Genomic DNA, 24,323 nt, shown 5'->3' with positions numbered 1-24,323 from the left:
GTGTCCCGCCATAGGACAACAGTGCCACCGCTGTGGAAGAGAAAACCACTTCGAAGCAGCCTGTCAAACACGATGGTCAGAGAGAAGGACGACCAAGTCAAGCTCAGAAACTCGCCACCATGCAAGAGCGGTGAAGGGAAGGAAAAGCTGCTCATCCAGCTCATCGAGGTTGAGCGTTCGGTCAGCCAGCTCATACAGCTCCCAGAGGTCGACGTCCCGGGAATCATCGTCTCTCACGCCTGTCTCACAAGACAGCGATGAATATGTATGCATGGTGTCAGACCCTGACAGACTAAAAAAATACCCAAAACTGGACATTCAAATAGGGAATCGTCCCACCAAGTTTGTACTAGACTCAAGAGCGTCTCTGAACTACATATGTGCCCTGGAATACCAAAGCATAAAGCCCCGACCAAAACTGGAGCCGGCCGCCGCTCGAGTCTACACCTGGATGTCCAGGAAACCACTACCATGCCTGGGAAGATTCAGCACGACCCTAACCTATAAGGACCGACAGATCCAAGTCCACATCCATGACGATTCAGCACGACCCTAACCTATAAGGACCGACAGATCCAAGTCCACATCCATGTAGTCGAATGTCCGGACACAGCGGACTGCCTTCTCAGTCTGCCGACAGCAGAACGTCTCAAGCTTGTCGAACTTTTATACACTGTAGATGATTCCCCGGACATCATCAACAAGTTCCCGAACCTCTTCAAAGGTCTTGGGAAACAACCAGTTCAAAGTCAAGCTGCATATCAACGAGCAAATACCACCAATAGCGCAACACCACAGGAAAGTACAGTTTCATCTGCAATAAGCCGTAGATGATGAGTTACAGGACTTGTTGAGGACGGACATCATTGAACGGTCCACAGGGCCCAATCCTTGGGTATCACCAGTAGTGGTAGTGCCCAAGAAAGGACAAGACCACAAGGTACGCCTGTGTGTGGACATGCGCGCCCCGAACACGGCTATTGAAAGGGAACGACATCCCGGACCTTATATCCATAATATGATTGCTCGCCTCAATGGAGCAACAGTTTTCTCGAAGCTGGATCTCAACAAGGGATATCACCAGCTGTAACTGCATGAGAAGTCCTGCTACATTACAACATTTACCACCCACCAAGGCCTGTTCGGTTATAAACTTTAAAACTTTGGAATAGCCTCAGCTGCTGAGATATTTCAGGAAATTATCCGGCAAGTAATCCAAGGCATCCCTAATGCCTTTAACTACAGTGACGATATCTTGGTTTTTGGAGAAAATCAAACGGAGCACGACAAAGCCCTAGACCGAGTGTGTTACGCATTACTCAATGCAACCTCACACTTAACTCGGACAAATGTGAATTCCACAAGTCTACATTGAAATTCTATGGACATATCTTTTCCAGAGATGGCATGAAACCAGATCCTGAAAAAGTGTCGGCCCTTGCGGACACTCCACAGCCACAAGACATCAGTGATCTTCGCTTGTTCCTGGGGATGGCGAGCTATTGTGCGCGTTACATTAAAGACTATGCGACCATCAGCTACCCACTCAGAGAACTCACTTGCCAGGGCCAACAATTCCTGTGGTCACCTGCGTGTGAGCATGCATTTAACAAAATCAAGAAAGCTGTGAGCACTGCCAACAACTTAGCCTACTTTGACACCAAAAGAAAGACTGAGATCACCGTGGATGCCAGTCCTGTTGGTCTGGATGCCATTCTTGCGCTATAAAACAACGAAGCAGACCAACGTCATGTGGTCTCCTATGCCACCAGCCGCAGTCTCACTGACACGGAGAAGGCTTACTCGCAACCTGAGAAGGAGAGCCTCGCGGTTGTGTGGGCCTGTGAGCACTCCAACCTGTTTGTATACGGGAAGCACTTTACTCTCATCACAGACCACCAAGCACTGGTCACCATATTTGGCAACCCACGAGCGAAGATGCCCCCGCGAATAGAAAGATGGGGTCTACGTTAGCAAGATTACATCTACACCATTGTCCATAAACCTGGAAAGGCGGAAAACCCAGCGGACTACATGTCACGGCACTCAGTCACATACCCTAAAACGATACTCTGTAGCAGAAGAATACATTCACTTAGTCATAGACAATGCATGCCCTCCAGCAGTGCCACTAGACTCTGTTCGTGAAGCGTCTATTCAAGACCCTACGATTCAGGACGTCATGGTCCGAATACGCACCAACTCATGGAGACATTTAAGCAACAATCATCAAGACACAGCCACTGATGCCCAAGAACTTGTGGCGTTTAGACACGTCCAAGAGGAGCTGTCAATCAGCACGGATGGGTTATTGCTGAGAGGAGGGAGGATAGTCATTCCTCAGCGACTGCGACAAGAGATCATCAATTTAGCCCACAAAGGGCACAGAGGAATAGTAGCCACAAAGAAAGCACTCCGGGAACGTGTCTGGTTTCACCTACTTGATCAAATGGTGGAAGCCACGCTTAAGGACTGTGTCTCATGTCAGCTAGTGGGTCGTGACAAACCGCCAGCCCCTCTGCAGATGTCCGAACTACCAGATGGTGTGTGGCAACAAATAGCTACTGACTTTCGGTCCATTGAAATCAGGCAGGTATATCATTGTCATCATGGATGAATACTCTCGTTTTCCCATTGCGCATCAAGTGTCCTCTACCAAAGCGACGGCTGTCATCCCCGTCATTGATGAGACATCGCAAAGGGACCAGGGTTACAGCTGAATCCGAAGGTAAACGAATAACCCGAAACATATCTTATTCCAAAAGATGTAATCCTTCTGCTCACGCTCGAGTCCAGGACCGGAGCTCCAGTACTGACTCATCGAGCCAAGGAGAAAACCGTGACGGAACACGTTCCAGCCCAATAAGGTTTGAAGATGTCGGAGACTACCATACTCCTGATCAGGGGCGGGCCTGCCATCCATGACCAACCGTCAAACGACCTGTCCGCCTCATTGAAGAACTCTGAGAGACAGTAAGCATTATTATACAAAAGGAGGAGGTGTCATGTCGCCTGCCTGACCCTGATGTGGGACAGGGCAGGCAAAAGCAGAAGGGGAGGGACAGGAAGTGACAGGGTAAAAGCAGTATGGCGATGGCACTCGAGAAATAAAGACGGGGTGCTATCGAGCTCCCGAGTTTGAGTCTTCCTTGGATGGGGGGGGGAGGGGGCTAGTGGCCATTTCACAGGGCAGGAGGGTGTTGATGCTCCTCCAATAGGAAAAACTCATAATAGGTGTTAATTATTGCTCTTGTTACATTCCGACCCGAACTTACGGGTACCGATATTTAACAGGTACGATAATTAGCAGCTGTTACCCCGAGGCACTCCTAGTCGAGGCCTTGGTTTGCTTCGCTTGTCTGAAGCTACTACAGTCCGTGTGTTCCCTAACTTGTCCGTAACCCCCTCTAAGTACATGAAAGAAATCGTCTGTAGTTCCAGTTAGTACGTTTCTGTTCGTATAATTAACCCCAGTCAGTGAGTTGCTGTGTACCTTCTGATGCGTGTAAGTACGCGCCGTCACCAACCTTAGTCGTTGTATTTATGGATTTGGCCCTCCAGGCTTTCTGTTGTCTTCAGCCAGCGCATACTTGGTGAAGTCTACCACGTGTGTCTGCACGTACCGAACTCCCATTCCGCTTGCCTGCAGTACGTATTTGCGTGCCTCATTGCTCTGTCCCGTCTCTGCGACCCACTCTCTTGCCCCCGAAGTCTCCTCTCTCCTCCCTTCCTCCTGTCTGTGCTGCCTTCTCTGGCCTCCGTACCGTACTCTCTCCCTGTGCCTGTTCTCTCTCTCTCTCTCTCTCTCTCTCTCTCTCTCTCTCTCTCTCTCTCTTTCTCTGCTCTCTTTGCTTGTCTTGCTGTAGACCTCTGTGCCCAACTTACAGACGTGAAGAAGGAAGTGCATTAAGGATGGAGAGAGGAGAAGGACTCACCAAGTTTGTAGGTGGAGTTTAGCGGTGGGTGAAATAGTGCAATTGTTTCCACACATAAGTCTATTGTTTTCAAAAACCTGAAAATTGTGTGAAACATGTTGGACAGTCTTATGCATGAAAACTCTACTTGAGGAATAATGACGTGATGTACTCGCACATTGTACTCTCCATGCAGTTTCTAAAGTCGCACAGTGAACTTTGCTAGCACCGCTCATGTCGCCACAGCACACATCCATGTTTCACAGACTCTGCAAGACAGTTTGTGCTCGAGCCAGTCTTCTGCAAGCTAAACTTACACACAAAATGTACGAAAAACACAGTTTAAGAAAACCCAAGTAAGCAGGATTTAAGTGAGACAAACTCGCATAAGAAAGAATTCAGCTGTGCTAGATAGAGGTCATTGTAGTCTGCTCCCTCACTCATTCTCAGTATTGTGCTCATTCTGTCTCCAAGCATGCTCTGCCCACTCACTCCAGTCTACTGCAGCACTCTTTCTCCATACTGTGCCCACGCTCCTGTCACCGTGTTATGCTCCCACACTGTCCCCTGCAGTCTGCTTCCTCACGAGTCCCTCATCTGCGACATCATGTATTCTTTTTAAGCTTCCTCTGCTCCCTCCCTCCTGTCACTGTAATTTCCTTCACTGTTTATTCTCCATGCTCTTCTGTTTCCATGATATGCTCCCATTCTCTTGTCTTGCTGCAGAGGTCAGTGCCTGTCTCTCTGAGAAGTGAAGAGGGAGCTGCAGCAGGGATGAGAAGGACAAGACAGACTTGTGGGTGGAGAACAGTTTAGTCTGTCATCATTGGTGGGCTATCACATGCATTTTCAAAATAGCAGAAGCTGATAGCGCAAGACTGAAATAGCAAGAAGTATCCAGAATTTTGCAAGTGTATGGCTTGCCTGTAATGCTTAAAATAGGCAGAGGCTGGTGAAATTGTGAAACAGAAATTGACTGTCGGTGCTTCACCTGTGCAAAAACAACAATTGATGGACAGAATGCAGAACAATGTCATACATTCACCCCTGTACAGAGATCTGGGCCTAAATCCATAGTTTGTTTGCACTCCACACCACCCCAGTTCAGACATGGCCATATGCAAATCAGCCTTGACCTTGTGCCTCATGGGAACAGTCCAGCCCGAAATGCCAAGCCATGTCTTTCCTGGATCGGAATCAAGCATCCTAGGACCGGTTTCTGGCTACCAGCGGTCTTCAGCCAGGATAGCTTGACTCCAGTGGTGTGGAGAGCATGAGACTCACGTCTGAGCATACCCATCACACTCGGGGTGACAAATGCAAAAACAACAATTGATGGACAGAATGCAGAACAATGTCATACATTCACCCCAGTACAGAGAGCTTCACCTGTGGCATGACGTTTTTGATGGAAACAGTGTGCACATCCGCGATACACCTTGGCACTGATAGTATCACCATCGGTGCGGTGCAGATTTACCCTGTGCGCTGACCAGAATAGATTCCCATTGTTCATGACGAGCTCAGCTCGTCATGAGTGTACGAGAGGTGTACCTCATGACGAGCTGAGCTCGTCATGAACATCGAAGGGTGTATGGAACTCTTTATCACTGCTTGTAGACAACTACAGCTATCTATAGCCAGATGCAATTAAGCATAGACTGTAAGTCTGCAGTATCATGGTATCATAGACAGTTAAGACTGTTGGCTAGAAGAACAGCGTGACAATAGCAAAACCTTTATAGAGTCACAAAAGGAGAAACTCTTAGCTCCCAGAGTCATTCATGCAGAAGCTTTTAGATCAAGCAGTGTCTTTCACAGAGTGACGTACTCCTGAGACCTAGGCATAACGTGTGCAGCATCTCAATAGCAGAGGCTGTTGGAGCATGGACAGTCATGGTTTCAGATTGTTCTCTTAGCAAGTTAGATTCAGATGACAAAACATGTTAAGTGTGTAGTGTTAGAATACCAGCAGGATTCAGACCAGTGTCTGAAGAGAACAGAGTTTGAGTATGGACATAGTCATGATTGATGCAGATAGAGCACAGCATCGTAGGAGCAACAATCAGACTGTGGTGTGTTACAAAAGCTGGTGCTCTTCGAAAAACCCACTACAAGACAACAACAAAGTATTGTAGGATTCTTCTGAAGGCTTCAAAAAGTACTATAGAAGATACTGATTGAGTGACAGGGCCTAGATTTGAGATGATTTGCAAGCATACCTTCATAGTAGCAAATTGTGATGAGAGAGCATACATTGTCTTGATGAACATCGGCTTCAAGTAGGTAGTCTCTCATCACACTAGTAGGAGCGCTTATTGTGCAGCATCGTGTCAGCATGGACTGTTAAGATTGTGCAGCAGACTGGTTGTATTGTCTGTCAGAATGCATCCTCAAGATAGCAGACACCGTTTCAAGAGCATGTAGCATCATGATTGAAAAGGATTGTTCCGGGTATGCAGTGTGATGAGCAGAGGCGTTCAGTGCATGTAGTGTCATAAGTATGGCCCATCATGATTGAAAGGGCTTCTTCAGGGCAAGCAGTGAGATGAGAGCAGAGGCGTTGACTGCATGCAGTGTCGTTAGAGCAGGTACCGTTTCAAGAGCATTTAGCATCATGATTGAAAGCACTTCTTCAGGGCACGGAGTGACATGAGAACAGAGACCAGAGTTCAGAGTGTGGCCATTGTTCTGGCAACAGGTCCTGTCAGAACTTGCAGTCTCAGAGGCTTTTTCAGGCAGTGTGCACCATAATGATAATAATGTCCTAATGAATAGTATCATAGTTATAACAGGCGTGAGAAAGTGTAGGATCAGCTAATAAGGCTTATATGCAATATGCTGTGCAAGGATATCAGGGTCTGGTGAGAGATTGTGCAGAATCACAAGAACAGAGGCCACAGAGTAGATACCATCACTGTAGCATAGGCTGATATATCATACAGTCTTCCAAGGTTGTTTCCAGGGCATTTTCTGTCTCCATTGCAGAGGCTGTTCTGAAACGATGCAGCGTCCTTTTGGTGGTTGTGTGGCATGCTGCATCATAGTAGCAGAGGTAGTCAAGTGTGCAGGAAAGAAATAGCAGAAGCGATTCATAAGAGCATGAATTGTCATAATAGCCGATGCTCTTAAGAAAGCATGCATCTTGATGACAGCAGATGCTGCTGGAGCATCAAGCACAATAGCAGAAGAGATTATCAGAATGTGCATTATCATGATCCCAGAGGCTATCGGGACAGGAAGGAGGTGCACTTAACACATGCGGTAGCATGATACCAAGATTTGTTCCAGCATGCCTTGCCAGCAGGGCATGCAGCTTCACAGTTGTCAGGGGTTAGAGCATGTAGTGTCATCACTGCCTGAAGTGTGAGAGCATGCAGCATCTTTCTGCAGTCACAATAGCAGAAGAAGGTATTGGAGCATGATTCATCACGATAGCAAATACCCACAATCATGACAGGATAGCAAGAGTATTAGTGCATGTTGTGTCAGAATATGGCCAGTAATGTCATTTTTTAAAGTAACCTTTTCCTCTTGATGGGCTTTCTCAGGAACTGAAACATCTAATTTTGGAAGCTGCTGATGGTTTTCTTTTTGTGGTGGCTGCTGAGACGGGGAGAGTCATCTATGTGTCCGATTCGGTGACACCAGTTTTAAATCAGCCACAGTCGGAGTGGTTTGGGAGCACCCTGTATGAGCAAGTCCATCCAGATGATGTTGAGAAACTGAGAGAGCAGTTGTGCACGTCGGAAAACTCCATGACAGGTCAGACATACGTGATGATCATCTCCATTATGTTGTCCATCAACAGCAAAGTGTCCATTCAGCAACACTTCATATTATAGAAAGTCAGCAGCGCACTTGTTTCTATATGCCCTCTGTCTGCCTTGCTTGATTGCATCTTGCTTATTCTCTCTACATGTTGGCCACCATTAAACTCACTTGCATGTCCAATAACTGTAACATCTACTCAGTTACAATCTATGTAACTGAAGCAGTTGCAGGCTGTGTTTTTTTCGATGCATGCAATATTTACCAAGAGGCATAACCTGCAGTTACAGGTCTGAGATTGCATTTGTCACTGGTTACCGTAGATATTGCAAAAAGTGTCCCATTTGATTTAATTTGACTTCATGCAGGGATCCTATAAAACAACATTTCGGTCCCAACGAAAGCCATCAATCCATAGGGCACAAAGTTGGCTGAAACATGTTGACCTGGTTCTTCCAGAGATAGATTAGAGAGACACCCAATACCTCTCTTTTCACATCTCACATTTTTAGGTCTCGCCTGTCGATGCGCATGCGCATCGAGCTTGCGAGACTATGGGGGCTTAAACAGTCTTTAACCAACTTGCAAGGAATCGTGGCGATTCCTTGCAGTGCACGTGAAATTCAAGCTCAATGCGCATTGAGCTTAAAAGCGCGTGCACATGCCCCCAGCCGCCTGCCTTGCATGTATTTTCCCTCAGGCGCACTCCTCCCACACCCCCGCTCCGCCCCCTCCCCTGCCTGCCGTGTCGCATTTCTTCAGTTCCCTTAGCCGCACTCCAGGCCCCTGCTGCTTTCACACCCTCTCCCCGCTCCGCCCCCTCCCCTGCCCGCCGTGTCGCATTTTGCCTCCCCCCTCCCCTTCTGTGCCTCCCTCCGTCTTGTCTCCCCTCACTTCTTGGTTGCACGGCCGCTAGGCCGTGCCTCTCCTACTCTCCTCCCCCCCCCCTCCTACTCTCCTCCCCCCTCCTCCTCCTACTCTCCTCCCCACTCTCTCTCTCCCAGCACAACCTTGCCGCTCCGGTTTGGACCCCCAGAGCGTTTACTTTTCAAAGTAAGTCGCAGATTAGAGCGTTAGTTGTTTTTTTACAGATGCTGGTTGTAATTATGTTGTTTTTGTCAAAAATGTCAAACTCGAGAGACGCCATGAAATAAGAGAGTCAAAACCTCTTGATCGGCACAGCGTATTTATTATCTGGCGTGTTTATAAAGCACCCCCTTGGTAGAGGGTCGGGGTTGGCGGGCGCTAATGAAACGTTTTAAGCCTCTGAGGTGGTGTTTGATTGTAATTGCTGAGAGGTGCCTCGGCCGCGGGCTTCTGGCCCTAATCAGCGTCCTGCAGCTCCTCAAAGCTGACAAGCTCTCAGATGCCATTCTCCCTACTCTGTTGACGGAACAAACCGCCCTGCAGGCGGGTGCAGGGAGTGATTGCACCCAGCTTACTTTTTAACATGTGATATGGCCTGTGAAATTGTACAACCGTGGGTGTTATTTATCGAGTTGCTTGTACTTTGGTTTACTCTTTAATACGGGAAATGGTCCAAGAAATAGCAACCATGTGAGTTGTTTTTTTATCTCGAGAGGTTAATGGCGACATCTCTTGAACAAATGGCATCATTGGCTATTTACAGATGCCAGCGTACTTTTGGTGAGAAGGAACACACACTCGCGTTTCAGATTTGCTACACCGGGAGATCGTTAACCTTGGAGTTTCTGGTGAGTGCAGGGCATACGAACAAGCTTACATGAAAGACAGCAGTTTGATTTAAATTATATCAGAGGGCTTTGACGAGTGAGAAACAGGTTTAATTTTCATTTCAGTGTAGGCGGGTTTTATCGATAGTATTTAAGAGCGGCATTGACTGCATGTGCAGTGCAGCGTCCCGCAGGGAGTCACAACAGTTGTTTTGTTCACTACAGGATTCTGTTTGCGTTTTGGTATACACACGGTCCTGGGCCAGCCACGCAACGCCCATTGGACTCAAAGGGCTTCAGACGATACCCCCCACCCCCCGTCGTGCCGGTGATACTCTGATTTTTGCTTACTTTTTAACATGTGATATGGCCTGTGAAATTGTACAAGCGTGGGTGATATTTATCGAGTTGGTTGTACTTTGGTTTACTCTTTAATACAGGAAATGGTCCGAGAAATAGCAACCATGAGAGTGGTTTTTATTTGAGCCACAGAATCACTGTATTAAAACACGCTAGTTGTGTTTTTCATTCAGTGGACAATATCGTTTTTTTTCAAATGTAGTGCCCCAGAAGTAGTACACCTTTCACCTTTTTTTTTGATAAACAATCTAAAGGACTTCTACTCCCAGCATTCTTCACTCGACCGGCTCTGACATATAGTCCTGTTTATATCTCGAGAGGTTAATGGCGACATCTCTTGAACAAATGGCATCATTGGCTATTTACAGATGACAGCGTACTTTTGGTGAGAAGGAACACACACTCGCGTTTCAGATTTGCTACACCGGGAGATCGTTAACCTTGGAGTTTTTGGTGAGTGCAGGGCATACATATTTGTGGAATCTCTCCTTTGGTTGATAAACGAACAAGCTTACATGAAAGACAGCAGTTTGATTTAAATTATATCAGAGGGCTTTGACGAGTGAGAAACAGGTTTAATTTTCTTTTCAGTGTAGGCGGGTTTTATCAATAGTAACCCCTCACCCCCCACAAACCCACCCCACCCCCACACACACCCCACACACCCCCAACACACCCACACCCCCACCCCCATATCCCCACACACACCCACCCACAACATCACTATGCGCTACTACAGCATCACTGAACGCCACAGCATCACTCGCCACCACAACAACTGGCACTTCTTGGGTTGCCTTGTCCTACAGCTAAATTCGAACTGTTCTGAACTAGAGTCTCATAAATTTCACAATTTTGCAGTACAATGATCAAAGAGGTACTAACTTAATTTCGACATCATTATTGAAGTGCAGTTTATCTTGTCTTCCTCAGTACATCTCTCTAGAGATGTGGCCTAACCACCAGAGCTGCTATCTAAGTCTCGTACATACAAAACATGTTGCATTACAAATGCTATAGGTGTCACATTCGCGAAAGTTATAACTATTGGCATTGTAAATGACAAAGCTATCAATTTAGCGATTTTAAAAAACAACACATAAAAAAATTTTGTCATTTACAAGACCAATAGCTCCAACTTTTCTAATGCGAGACCTATTGCATTTCCAATGCTTGTTTAATCATACCACTAACTTTGATCTTCTTAATTAAATGTGTCCTTTCTAAAGGTAGGAGGTATTTTTAAATGTCTTTTCCTCACATGCTGGATCCCATGTTGTCTCAGATTCAAGAGACAATCCCTCCTAGTGGAGGAAAAGACCCAATGATGTAACAAGCAGTGGCTAAGTACGCCAACAGGAGACATACCGTTGGCGGAACAACACTGCTAAGGGTCTCGCAACAATTTTGGTGTTGCCCCCCACCCTGTCTCAAAACAACCCTTCCACTCCTTTTGATTTTACAAATTTGCAAACGTAGTCGCATGTCTGGCTCTTGCAGTATTTACCCATACTCACATAAGAACCGTCAGTACTCGCTTGCACTCTCATGTTCGATATGTGCAGTACACACCTATTGCTACATGTCAGATCGCTGTGATCTCATGTGTCACTTGTCAAATACCTGAATTACACACGAGCACCCTCCGGTCAGAAATATGCTACAACCAGCACTGAAGGCTGCCATCACGATTACTGCTTCACACACCATAATGTAGTTGTCCCTTTTCTGTCATTTCGTACTGTCATTGTTAAGTTGTTTTGCATTTGTTGTGTCTCTGTGGTCACCAGCTTTATACTGTTCCTATACGGCTAAAAGGGAAACTAGAGACAATTGATTGCTGCAAGCGGCATGGCTAGGCATGTCCGAGTGTACTAAACATCGCTGGTTGTTGAGGAGAAGTCCAAATATGTGCAAATGCAGTATGTAACCTTTGGATATTTGGGTGTGATATTATAGCACACTTCCTACTCTGCTAGCAGCCGAGCATATTCTGACAATACAATTCTTTTCTTTGTTGTTTAATGCTCTAAAGAGACATCAGAATACCATCTCCTTTACTGTGCACTTAAGGCCCATCTTTGTTGCCACTAAAAAAACACCATCTGACTTTTTGATTTAGACCCCCAACTGACTCTTAGTGCTGTAGCCTCCCTCGTACTCTTGTGGACTCCCCCAGACTCAGAGTTTGATTCTTCCCATCCTTTTAACTCCTGCGAAACCCTGCTCTTTGATTAAAGGCATCATTTAGGGTTTGGCGGAATATGAACAATGCCATATACCGGTGGACTTCCTGCCCTGCCCTCCCCTGATGGTCTCCCCTGACCTAGTGGTCTGTCTATCAGCCACAGGACCTCTGGATCACAGGGATGACCATCGTGCCCTATGGTTTAATGGTAGAAACAAGCAGATACAATATTAAATCTCTCCCACTCACAGGAGAAAAAGCTCCTTGCACATCGGACCATTTACTTTTTGTTAAAAAAAACAAGCTCCCACTTTGAGAATTTGTATTCTAAGGACCGAAAAATGTGCCTAGTGGATTCTTTAAACACGGTGCCCAATTGGCAAACCTACAATGTTGTGAAGGGAGCCTCTGTGGCGGTAGATCACTTCATAGCATGGAAATTCCTGCTAGACCGATACTACCGCCAGTGTGACTAAGGTTATGACCTCTGCCACTCTAGATAGTCTGCCAAGGATTTAATAAGGCTGAAATTCCCTGGAGTCTGTACTGTATCCTTCCTCTCTATTCGTGATGGAGAAATGTCCTCCTCCGGCTCTGGTTGAATTCCAATCCCCGTACTAAGAGGTGGATCCTGCCTCTTTTGAACTCTAGCGTTGATCCCTTCCCCCAGCTGTGTGGTGAAGATTTCGGACGTTGTGGTGGAGTTCTTTACCCACCTATTTCTGCTTAGGAGGGCATCCATAGCCGGTTTGACTGCGCTGTATTCACACATAAAAGCACCCTAATGCTAAGTGGAGTTCCATGTCAATGGGTGGTGGTTAACTTCATCTGTTAATCTTTTTCTCTGTACACGGCACAATCCAGTATATATTCCCCTCCCATTTCTGTGGGTCCTCTTTTGTGCTATCGTGCAGTGTTATTTAATGCTGAAATAATCACAAGGCTACAGGCAGGCAGCGCTCTACAAAAGTCCCAAATTAATAAATGCTGTCTGAGCCAATCCCATAATACTCCAGGGGAGTCTGTCCTGTAGGCTTTCCGTTCTTATGTTGTTGTCCTCTGCAGTTTCGAGGTCTCTATTTTAGATTTACAATGAGAAACGTGTAAAAATGTTATTTGGTTTCAGATGTTTGTGCTCCGACCTACCCTCCTGTGACCTGGGTAAATCTGCTTTTGGTTTCCTGACGGATTCCTTTGCTGGAGGATTGTGTTTGCTTTTGGATGCTCCCTGGACTGCTCCTTAGTATAATGATGAACATGCACAAAGCTGTCCTTTGTTATCTTGTCCAAACCAAGCTTTGTGTTTTTGTAATTTTCAATCCCGATGGAAAAATATTTAGGAAAAAAAAATTGAGAATTGAACTGGAGTTGACTTGATGGGAACATCAGGATCATCAATAAACTAAGGCTACCTGGCCCTTTGTGTTTTGTTTGCTTACAGAGCCACATATCCTGTTATGGTTTTATTTGCTCATTTCTAACAAATCTCTACTCCTATGCAACAACATGAGACCTGTAACCCATGTGTGTATTTGATTCTGAATTGGGCAGTGACCTGCATTATTTGCAGAATTCTGTTCCTCCCTTGCTTGGGCTGGACTTAGAAATTCCATTAACAATGTTATTTGTCTTTAGAGAACTTAGGGTTTGCTGCAGCTGAATTCTGGTTCATTGTTTCCAGTAGTTTTCATGCCTTTTTGCTCTGTTGCTATGAACACCTCAATGATGCCACAATGGTGTTTACTGAGTAAAACTAGGAGTTTTCCATTTTTGCTCTTCAATGGTGAAACCCTCGAGTATTTAATTTGTGGGTATTATTGACTAAAAACTGAGGTTTGACATTATGGGTTTCGCCGAATATATTATTCAGTATGAAATGTTTGTCTTCATCTTGTCTTGACTGCCGGTAAGTGATGCTTTGATTTTTAGGTCTCGGCTAAAAGACGCGCGTAAGCGCGTCTCCGCCGAGATCTTATGTCACCGAGCGTGCTTCCCAGGAGACAGTCCTGGCGGCGCGCATTTCCTGTTGAGGCGATTGCCGCGGGCCGCACGCTCAGCCACTGTCTCCTGAGAAGCTTCAAACACGCCTGCGCATACACGCATACACACACGCATGCACACAGACACACACATCCCCACCAATACGGGAGCCGCCCGCTCGCCCCCACCCCGCCCCCCCGCCGACAGATGCGCACCTTTTAAAAACTCTCCAGCAACGGGCCCCTTATGCCGTTACTACTCCGGTGATCAACCATTTTTCAGCGCTCCCCACTCTTCACATCGCTGATGTTCCTCAATTGCCCACTATCCCGGCACTCTCGCCCCCCCTTCGCATGCCTCCCAGTGCCTCGTCCGCTCTCTCCTTTGCCCACGATACTGCACCCACCCCTCCCCCACCTCGCCTCACACTCTACGCCGCACCTCTTCTGACAATTCCCCCAGCGCCCACGCACGCACATACATAGACACACACCCCCGGACACACACACACACACACACACACATACACGCGCGCACAAGCACACACACACGTGCACCAAGGCCCCCCATCGCACACATACATATACACACACAAGCGCACCCCCCCCCCCCCCCCCCTCTACAAGTAAGGGCACTTACCGCCACTCCGGAGATCTGCAGCCTCAACCACTGCTCCTCGGGCCAGACACTCGTGGGTGCGGGCTTCGCGCACAAGGCGGAAGTCCCGCCCCCACCATAGCTTTCGTTTTCAGGAGTGCGCGCGCCGTAGCGAACAATGGTAAGACTTTCATTCTCAGCCAGCCCATCATAGGAGGGTCACGCAGAAGGGGGCGTGCTTTGTGCTTCCTCCACAGCCCCGCAGAGGAAATAAACACGGGGCCAGCCGCGTAGCTAGGGGGGGGGGCGGGCTCATCGTCTCGTCATTTAATGGTACAAGTATCTTATTCAGGACTCGTCCAGCTTGTTAGTCTGTACCGGGGGACCTCACTTGGGTTTCATCATGGGGAAAGGTTAAGTAACTGCGTATCAGGAGCAGATCGTTCGCGTGATGACTGGCAGACCGTGTAAGTGCACAACGTACACCTATCTAGCAGGATGGACCAGCCGCCGCCCCACAGAAGATGCCGGTGGTTAGGAGTGTTTATAGCAGCCACTGTGGCGTATTAATTATCTGAGGTATGGTCCCCTTGGTTGGGCTGTTCCAGCAGAATCAGGCAGTCCCAGAAGTTATCCCCATGCTAGGAGCCGATAGTGTAGCAGGTGCCCAGCATCCGGTGGAACCACCCTCTGTGTTTTGTAAATGACTGTGATTCACAATGGTTTGGCCTTGGCAGTAGTTGGGCATTGGGTACTTTACTGGTCCGGAGCTTGCCCCCGGCATAGGGGCGGTGATCACTAGTTCCAAGTCTCAAGTCTCAAGGCTGCAAGATCGTCGAGGCTCCAGCCCCAGTGTAGCACTGATTCCCAACTCTCACAATGTTGGCTCAGTCCCGAGGTTTTTTGTAATAAGTGGGGTGGGACACCAAAACCACCGGTCCCCAGTTGGCGGTGCTTGTTAATGTGGAGCACTTTGTCTAATACTGCCTGTGTCCGCCTTGGTTTTATCTCGCCTGGAAAGCGCCTTGCAAGAGGTCTGCCCGGTCCCTGAACCTGTGTGGGCCTCCAGTTCAGTGGGTGGCAGCCGGGTCGCACTGCTGCCCAGGGTAAAGGGTGGGTTGATCGGGGAGGGGTGAATGCGATTCCTTACCCCTATTACGGTGGCTGCTTTGTCTTGGTGGTGCAGGGTTCGCCACGCCGCTCCGAAGTCAGGTGGGAAGGAGAGGGGGCACCCGATGACGGGAGCCAGGCAGGTCTTCGTCCCTCCTGGAGCCGCCGGCTTTGTTTGTGGACCACCTCAGATCAGTGGCCTCCGGGTAAGGTATATAGGGAGCGGCGGTATCAATTGGAGTCACTCCTGCGAGCAGCTTGTCCTATTTCCTCCCGTGGATCTACACTTGGGCGAGGTGTGTATTCTAGTGCGCCTACTTCCACCGTGTCTCGCTTTGGCCTTACCTCGGAGTGCGCCGTGATTAGGAGAGGAGGCGAGGGCAAAAGCATACAATCTGCATATCATTCAGTGCGGCATGCGCTCCGCAGGTACTGCAATGATGGTAGCCTCGTCTGCAACAGAAAATATGCAGATATTTAGGGGCTTTTGTCGCGACTCTGGTGGAGCTCCTGTCTTAAGGCGCCATCTTCATTGGCGCCAAGCCATGACCCCCCTCGGTGGTGTTTCTTGTTTTAAAATACTTTTTTTCCTTCCTCGAGTGTTAACTGTTCTGACCGAATCTGGGATCTAGTGTCATTTTTCTTAAAGCATTTGCCGAGTCTTTGATGAGGCACTGTGTCACTGCCCCATCCCAGCTCAGAACCTGGCTATATGCAAATCAGTCTGTCCCTGGCCCAGTGCATCATGGGAACAGGGCAGACTAAACTACCAAGCCAATTCTTCACCAGAAAGGAAACAAGCTACCGGGGACCGGTTTCTGGCATTTCAGCCGTCTTCGGCCCGGCTTGCTTGAATCCTGATGGAGCAGTGAGAAAGGGTGCTGTGTATTGGCAATGTTAATGACAATGCCGTTTATTTGTGATTTAAAGAAAAAAAAAATGTCATGAGCAATGCCAATAGCTCTACCATTAATGATGCCGAGACCATTGCATTGCAAATGCTTGTTTTGTTTCCTGGAGATTTTCAGTGAGTCAGGTATGCAGTTTGAATTTAGAATTTTCAGTGAGTTAAATGAAGTTTGTCTTGCTACTACTCACTATGGTTTTCTGTGCTGTCTACTAAGTGTGAATTCTGGATATTCCTGGTGATTTTTGGTAAGAAATGGCACTATTTTACATGTCATGCTTTGTTTTTATTGAGCAAAGACTGGGGTTTGTTTCTGTGATCTTCAGTGATATCTGTATAGGCATTGCCATACATGCTCCTCAATTAGAAAAGTCAAGAGTTTGCTCTAGTGGTCTTCAATGAGGAAAGCCTGTTTTTTCCTTTGGTTATCTTCAGTAAGTAAACCCCTAGGTTTACCTTGGTGATCTTTATTGAATATTGCTTGTAAGGCTCTTTGGTAGATAATGGTAAGAAAGTAAAAAAGAAGATAGAAAGGAGCCAAAGAAGCAGACATGGAAATGTTAGATGAGAAAGGAGTAGAATAAGAGAGGTAAAGCTAGATGAAAGGGGTGGAAGAGAGTAAGCTGGAAGTACAAGTATGGAGGAAAAGTAATATTACCAAGAGAGAAGAGGAAATGGGAGTGCGCCAAGTGCCAGAGAGATGAGAAGAAGACAATTAAAGTACAAAACCTGGGAAGAGCGTAAAGAAGTGGTTTCTTCGCAGCCCTGCTGGTTTTACAATATCCCATAACACGGTAAAGGATATTTCCCATAGTCCATGCAGATTAGTTATCGGCAATAGACGACCCCAAAGATGATCTGGAAGGTGGAATATTTCCTCTAAGATTAAATTGTAGAAATGGGAAACCTCTTTGGTTTTTAGGGCATTGTCAAGTATGGAGGATTCTAGTTGGCTGATACCACCCAATGAAGGGATGAGTTGGCGAGTGGAGTCAGATTTTTGTGCTGCCGCCCAACTAGAGATCTGGAGAAATTTGAGTCTTGATAAGTTTGAGCCTATCCTACTCATTAGATGTTCCCAGGAGTACATTTCCCCTTCAAAAAAGAGATCTCCCCAAGTCGAAATCCCAGCTTCTTTTAGCGGGCTTATCAATGCATCTTTAGTCCATTCAGGTGGAGCTGGAAGATCCCATATAGGAGAACCGTTGGAATAGTAGCCTATTTTGGTAGTAGTTCTAAGGTTGTACCAGGTTCTTGCTAGGCCCTGTAGTATCTTCAACTGAATTTTCTTAAAAAATTTTGGATCTCCAAACTTGAATAAAAATCCTGTTTGATTTAAACCTTCACATTTTAGTAGTGTAGAAAACATAAGGCCGATGCCCTGATCATTTGGAGTTTTAAATAGGTTTCGAGCATGTGCCAACTGAAATGCCCAGGCATAGATTTGGATATCGGGGCCAGCCAGACCCCCCTTCTCCCTACGGCGCCTTTACCCTCCATAAGTAGTAAATGTAAAGAAGGGGTCCCCGTGAAGAGAACGTTTGAACACACAAGAACACACTTATAAGTTTAAATGAAGATAAGAAGTTGATTCTAAAGAGAAGGTTGTAGTTTATTCAACAACACTGCATTTAGATTTAATAAAGCATTTTTACAATCACTTTAAGAAGAGTGAGAAATTCGAAAATTGAAAAAGCCCCAAGTTGGGAAGGGAAGGGAAGAGGGAAAAGGTGCTCAAGGGCTGTGAAAAGGTAAGGGAAAGTACACAGACTTAAACAAGATGTAAATAAATACAAGAGTCAAATCAGGAATTGGAAATTATTCCAAAAACCAAACAGCCTATATGAATTGAGGCAATTATTGAAAACACAGTTCATCTGAGGACATTCTACGGTCACATTTACAGTTTAGTGTAATCCAGGGGATGTGCCGGACGTCCAAGGGTTAAGAGTCGTCGACGTTTTGACCCCTATTAGTAGGCTAAATTAAGTCCTTTGCCGGGGTCTTCATCAGGACCGTTATAGTGAGGGAAGGGACGAAGTGGGGCCGTCCTATTTGTAATAGGAAAGAACCAATGCAGTAGATAATCCAATTGATGTACTGCTCCCAATGGGAAGGAAACTGATTCCGAGAAGACTGTAAACTTTAGTGTAGTAAAACTAGAGAAATAGTTGCCACGACAATGTGGTCGATGTGCTGGTCTACTGCAGAACTAACTGGCAAAAAAGGGTCAGCAACGGCAGATCCCGAATTCACTTCCAGTCAATTCTTGAGCACGGCCCATTCAAGGAACCTTCTGGAGCCTCCGCTGTCAACCAAGCAACGAAGAAATCAGGAACTGAAGTATTCAATGGATTTGCCAGTTAGTTCTGCAGTAGACCAGCACATCGACCACATTGTCGTGGCAACTATCTCCAAGGAGTTAGTCTGACTACACTAAAGTTTACAGTCTTCTCGGAATCAGTTACCTTCCCATTGGGAGCAGTACATCAATTGGATTATCTACTGCATTGGTTCTTTCCTATTACAAATAGGACGGCCCCACTTCGTCCCTTCCCTCACTATAACGGTCCTGATGAAGACCCCGGCAAAGGACTTAATTTAGCCTACTAATAGGGGTCGAAACGTCGACGACTCTTAACCCTTGGACGTCCGGCACATCCCCTGGATTACACTAAACTGTAAATGTGACCGTAGAATGTCCTCAGATGAACTGTGTTTTCAATAATTGCCTCAATTCATATAGGCTGTTTGGATTTTGGAATAATTTCCAATTCCTGATTTGACTCTTGTATTTATTTACATCTTGTTTAAGTCTGTGTACTTTCCCTTACCTTTTCACAGCCCTTGAGCACCTTTTCCCTCTTCCCTTCCCTTCCCAACTTGGGGCTTTTTCAATTTTCGAATTTCTCACTCTTCTTAAAGTGATTGTAAAAATGCTTTATTAAATCTAAATGCAGTGTTGTTGAATAAACTACAACCTTCTCTTTAGAATCAACTTCTTATCTTCATTTACACTTATAAGTGTGTTCTTGTGTGTTCAAACGTTCTCTTCACGGGGACCCCTTCTTTACATTTACTACACAACGCCCAGGTCCCCGTGACTGCATGGGTTCAACCCCCTTTTGTAATGTTTACCCTCCATAAGGCTTATTATTCGCCTCAGAGGTGTTCCAAATTCTCACCTGGTACACCAGTGGCCTGCCCTCGGTGTGGACAAGTCGAAGCCTCAGATGCACATATGTTTCACGATTGCCCACATTTAACATCTTACTGGCAGTCAATAAGCAACAGACTAACATCTTCTACAGGCACCATGGTGAATATAGATCTAGGCCTTGTAATCTTTGGAGTAAACGACAAAAAGCGTAGTGCAAATAATAACCTTTTGTTCTACTCAATTTTGGTGGCTCGACAAGAGATTTGTAAGCGTTGGAAAGAGGCCTCCCCCCCCCCCGACACTACAAGATTGGAGTTCCTCCATGCTTTCTATATCGAAACTAGATTTATCTAGAGGAGGTAAACCAGAAAAAAGAGCTTTTTGGTTGAAACGCGATTGGTCTCAATAAGTAGAAACTGTTTTTTTTTTTGTTTTTTTTTCCCCCAGTTCCTATGATTACAAAGCCATGTCGAACTCCTTTTTGCTTATTCACATCTGTCCTTCATACCTAAGGTCAATTGTGGCATAGGCGGTGGTGTAATTTGGCTAATGGCAAGTTCCATCTTATATTGTTAAAGGGGTTGTGACTTAGCGTTAAGCTAATCTAGCTGTAGGGTCTTGGCGCTCCCTCTTAAACGACCGACCCCTACCAGTCATGTACTGAGACAGCATTTTAGTCTTCCAAGTCACACTCTTTCGAGCCCACGGCTCTGATGGTTCAGCCATGGTTGAGATGAGGAACAAAAAAAAAAAAAAACCTGGGAAGAGCTATATGTAGACGGGGGAGTAAAGATGAGTATAAATGTATTCACCATGATAAAAACTGAAAAGGGGATCTTAGAGAATAAGTTTGAAGGATTGCTTACCATGATGAGAGGAGGTTAAAAAATTCATGACAGAGTGAACAGATGGGAGTCCAGATTAGAGTGGGGTAGAGAAGAGATTTTGTTTTTAATCAGGAAAAGCTAGAAAGCTGATAAAGACCGTCCACTTTAGGAGTTTATAGAGAACTGATTAAAAAAAAGCTGAAATTTGATGACCAGGGAGGAGTTGAGAAAAGGTTTCTTGAGGTTGTGAAGAATAGTGGTGTGCTTAGAGGAAAATAGAAGGGGTCCAGAGATAAAAGAGAGGCCGAAGAATGGTGCCAACTAGGATGAAGCCAAACAATGAATACCTGGGAGGAGGAGCCAAGATGGCGGACGGGACGGACGCTTGAGCTCCCGGCTCCGCGAGCCGCCTGGCTTCTTTCAACAGTCCTGCTCACTTCTCCTGACCTGCGCCGCTCTAACACCGAGGGATACCGGCGCTGCAGAAACTGGCGTTCTCCCGATACCTTTGCCGGCGGGTTTGGCAGCAGTTCCGGTGTTTTCTTCGACATCCAGCGCTTCTCCGGGTCCCTGTGTTGCTGGCTGCCGCTGGACGCCGAGGGACGTGGACGGGAAGACGAGCTGGGGTACCGCTGATGCCCACGGGGGTGTACTGCACTGGCCACGCGACCGGAGTCGGACCCTTTCATCCGGATCGGTCTCCCCTCTGTGCTGACTATGTCGTGGAAGAAGCTGAAGGCTCCCGTGACTTGCTCTCCTTTGCCACTCTGATGAGGAACGGACAGACTCCATTTTGAGGCGTCTTCCCGCAGTGGACGGCCGGTTCTCACAAGCAACGTGGAGGGCCTCTCCCTGTGCAGTTCCCGATTTGTGCTCGGAGCCCCCCCCGGTGGCTGTATTTTTACATCCTGGCTTATTTGGACACCCCCGTCTCGCTACTAATTGCCTGCAGTGGTGGTGAACATGGCGCCTGTTCTTCCTGCGGAGCAGCGGGCTGACCCTGACTACAGTGTGCTTGAGTGCCCATATGCTCCTGTGCCATTGAAAGTACCGGGGGAGCAGCGGGATAGTGAGGTCCGGCGCTTGCAACTGAGTGACCCGACCCGTGGTGATGTCCTGGCTGCCCTAGTGGCGTTGAGGGTGGATATGAGGAGCACTGCCCGGATGCTGGCCCGGAGACTTGATGAGGCGATGACTACCACGGGGCAGTCCCGGCTGGAGTATTTTCCGCCGCCCCTGCTCCCTCCTGGACGGGAAGCGAGGTTGCCGAGTGAAGGGACGGTGGTGCGGCGTCCTCACAGTTACAATGTAACATGTCTGCTCTTCAACGAGGATACAGTTGCGGAGACGCCCATCACTTTGGAAACTGTGATTCTGCCCGTGAGCTGTCTATCGGAACCCAGTTTTTTACTTTCCTTGCCAACTGCTACCCTAGCTGCATTTCTCACTGGCACTGCTGCGGCACACTACATCTGGTATTGGAACCCTGCGACACGAGGCGTTCTCATTGATCCCTTCCTTCGTGAGCGGCCATTTTGCCCCTTTGTCCCGGTCGCAGGTGACTCGCAGTGATGGACAGGCCTGGAACACTTCTGCCGGTCCGGACAGGGGTGATGGTAGGATTGTTGTCGCTTTGGTTGGATCGGCTGGCGGAGACCTGGACTGGCACACATTTTGCACTACTGGCTGATTAATCTCTAATGTCCTGTTGATTGCTATATGTCGCTGATGATCTCTCCTGATGTCCACTTCGTATGCGGGGGGGATGACTTGGGCTGTGTTGAGGTACTGGGTATTATTGATTCGGGTTCGCCGGACATACAGTTTTTGACATTGTGTTGTACATGGCGCAGGATATAATGGCGGCGAGGGAGACCGGGAGCTTGGTTGTTGGGTGGGCTCCTCCCCGCTTTCCCCTTTCCCCTTTCTGGGAGTAGTTGGGTGGTACACTCTTCTTTCCCTCCCTGGACTTATGTGAATTATGTCTCTCTTTCTCTTACATTTCTCTTTTCTTTCTTCTTCTTAATTTCTCTTCTCTTGCTACATTTCGGGTTTTTTGGGGAGATAAAACACTCTGCTAGGGGGGGGGGGCAGGCCGTAGCCTCTGCATGTGTGTAGGGTGGGGGGGTACATTTTAGTTGGTGTTATTTTCTATGGTGCCTTTTGTTCTTATGTAATCTTTTCCTAGGCCCGTGTTAGGCAGACTGGGGGATGGGTGGTGGCGCGGAGTTGGTTGGGTATGTTGCGTCCTCCTTAGGGGTGTACATACTGTGTGACCGTCCTCTGGTGGGGACCCACTTGTTGCAAGCAGCACTGATCGATCCGAGTGTTCACTGTTGAGTCCCACCTACATGGCCCTAGTTTTTTCTTCTTGTTTAAACCAGTGCGGAGAAGTACGACCTGATCTTAATTGTTGCGATGAAAACCTTAAAATTAATCTTCACCGATCCTGAGACATGGTAATGCGATAAGTACAGTGTACTCCATGTAATGCTTGCTTGAAACGACAGATATTACTGTGTCGCCGTAACGCTGCAATGATGCACAAATGTTTTCGTGGCCGGCCGGAAGGTTGTAGGCCCGTATTTGTTCTGATTTAAAGCACAATAAAGGTTTTCAAAAAAAAAACAATGAATACCTTATTTGGATAGAAGAAAGAGCGTCAGTAATGATAGCTGAAGGATTCATATTCCGGAGACGGAGGAAGGGAGAGAGGAGTTGGACGTTTGACCTTGCTTACTTCTGCAGCATGCAAGGAGTCAGCATGCATGCTGTGGTCTGCTGCCTCTTTAAGTCTCCTGCGCACTGTCCTCCTAAAGTATTAGCTTCTCCCTTAACCTTGCTATCAAAATGCTTCATGTTCTGACAGATGCTTCTCACTGTAGATTGGTCACCTTTTGAATACTCTCACAGGTGTCCGACTGGATCCCGAAACTTTGACTTTGTGCTTACTTTTCTCTGGAAGTGGTGTGTGGAGCCTCATATAAGCACCACCCCAGCTTGCTGATGTAATTTGCTTTCTAGGCAGACCACACCCCCAGACGTAAAGCCCAACAGCTGATTGTTGTTGACCATTATGCAGATCTCTAGATTTGAGACTGTTTTAGATAGACAAGTAGATCAGTTCACAAATCGGGGAAATGGGAGAGTAATTGAAGAATCTGCTCCAAAAGGACATCAGTATTGCATGAGGGTATCAAAGTGTCTCTCTGTGTTGCCTTTGAAGCAACACTTCAGGTTACACCAGCTAACTGCAAGAAACCTAAGCCCTGCACAAAAATGGCGAAACTTTCCTTTTCCCAGTAGCGGCTCCTCCTCTAAGACGGAGGAGCATCGCCCCACTGCTCAAAAGGAAAAATAAAATGGTAATAACATATTTATTATCATTTTCGTTTTTCTAGTGTAGTCTGTGGCTCTTGGGGCATGGCCGGCCTCGTCAGAGCAGGGGGAGGAGTGGTTTGCACTCCCTAAGTACACATGACTGCTTGGCCGGCCCAATAGTGATGTGTACTTTGCAACTTCCCCACTGTAATGCACAACCTGGTGAGGAACATGCCAGCCTCCCATTCACTATCTGAGCGCCACTCAACGGCGCTCAGACCAATCACAACGCTGCAGTGTTGTGATTGGTTCAAGGTAGCCTGGGTGCTCCCTGCTGCTTCCTGCTGCTGGACCAGAGACAGGAAGAAGAGGATGGAGGAGAGGCTAGCAATGAATGCTCCTTTGGACTAGGTTACAGCCCTTTTGATGTACATGTTAAGTCACAGTAAACGCGATCCAGACGACCAGTATTTGCCACAAGCCCATGTGTCAAC

The 24,323-nt window shown here is 47.1% G+C and overlaps 1 protein-coding gene across 8 annotated transcripts in view; it reads left to right on the top strand.

The window, feature by feature from the left end:
- Nucleotides 1-24,323, top strand: part of ARNT2 (aryl hydrocarbon receptor nuclear translocator 2) — a 916,564-nt gene that overhangs the window by 310,936 nt on the left and 581,305 nt on the right. For all 8 annotated transcript variants that reach the window (XM_086957884.1, XM_086957885.1, XM_086957883.1 and 5 more), the window contains one exon: nucleotides 7,466-7,679. In XM_086957884.1, the coding sequence (XP_086814010.1) occupies nucleotides 7,466-7,679 (214 nt within the window). The remainder of the gene's footprint in view (nucleotides 1-7,465; nucleotides 7,680-24,323) is intronic.

The sequence above is a fragment of the Lissotriton vulgaris genome, chromosome 2_1 (assembly GCF_964263255.1).
Source record: "Lissotriton vulgaris chromosome 2_1, aLisVul1.2, whole genome shotgun sequence".
Taxonomy (NCBI): Eukaryota; Metazoa; Chordata; class Amphibia; order Caudata; family Salamandridae; genus Lissotriton; species Lissotriton vulgaris.
This window is presented reverse-complemented; position numbering and strand designations above follow the sequence as displayed.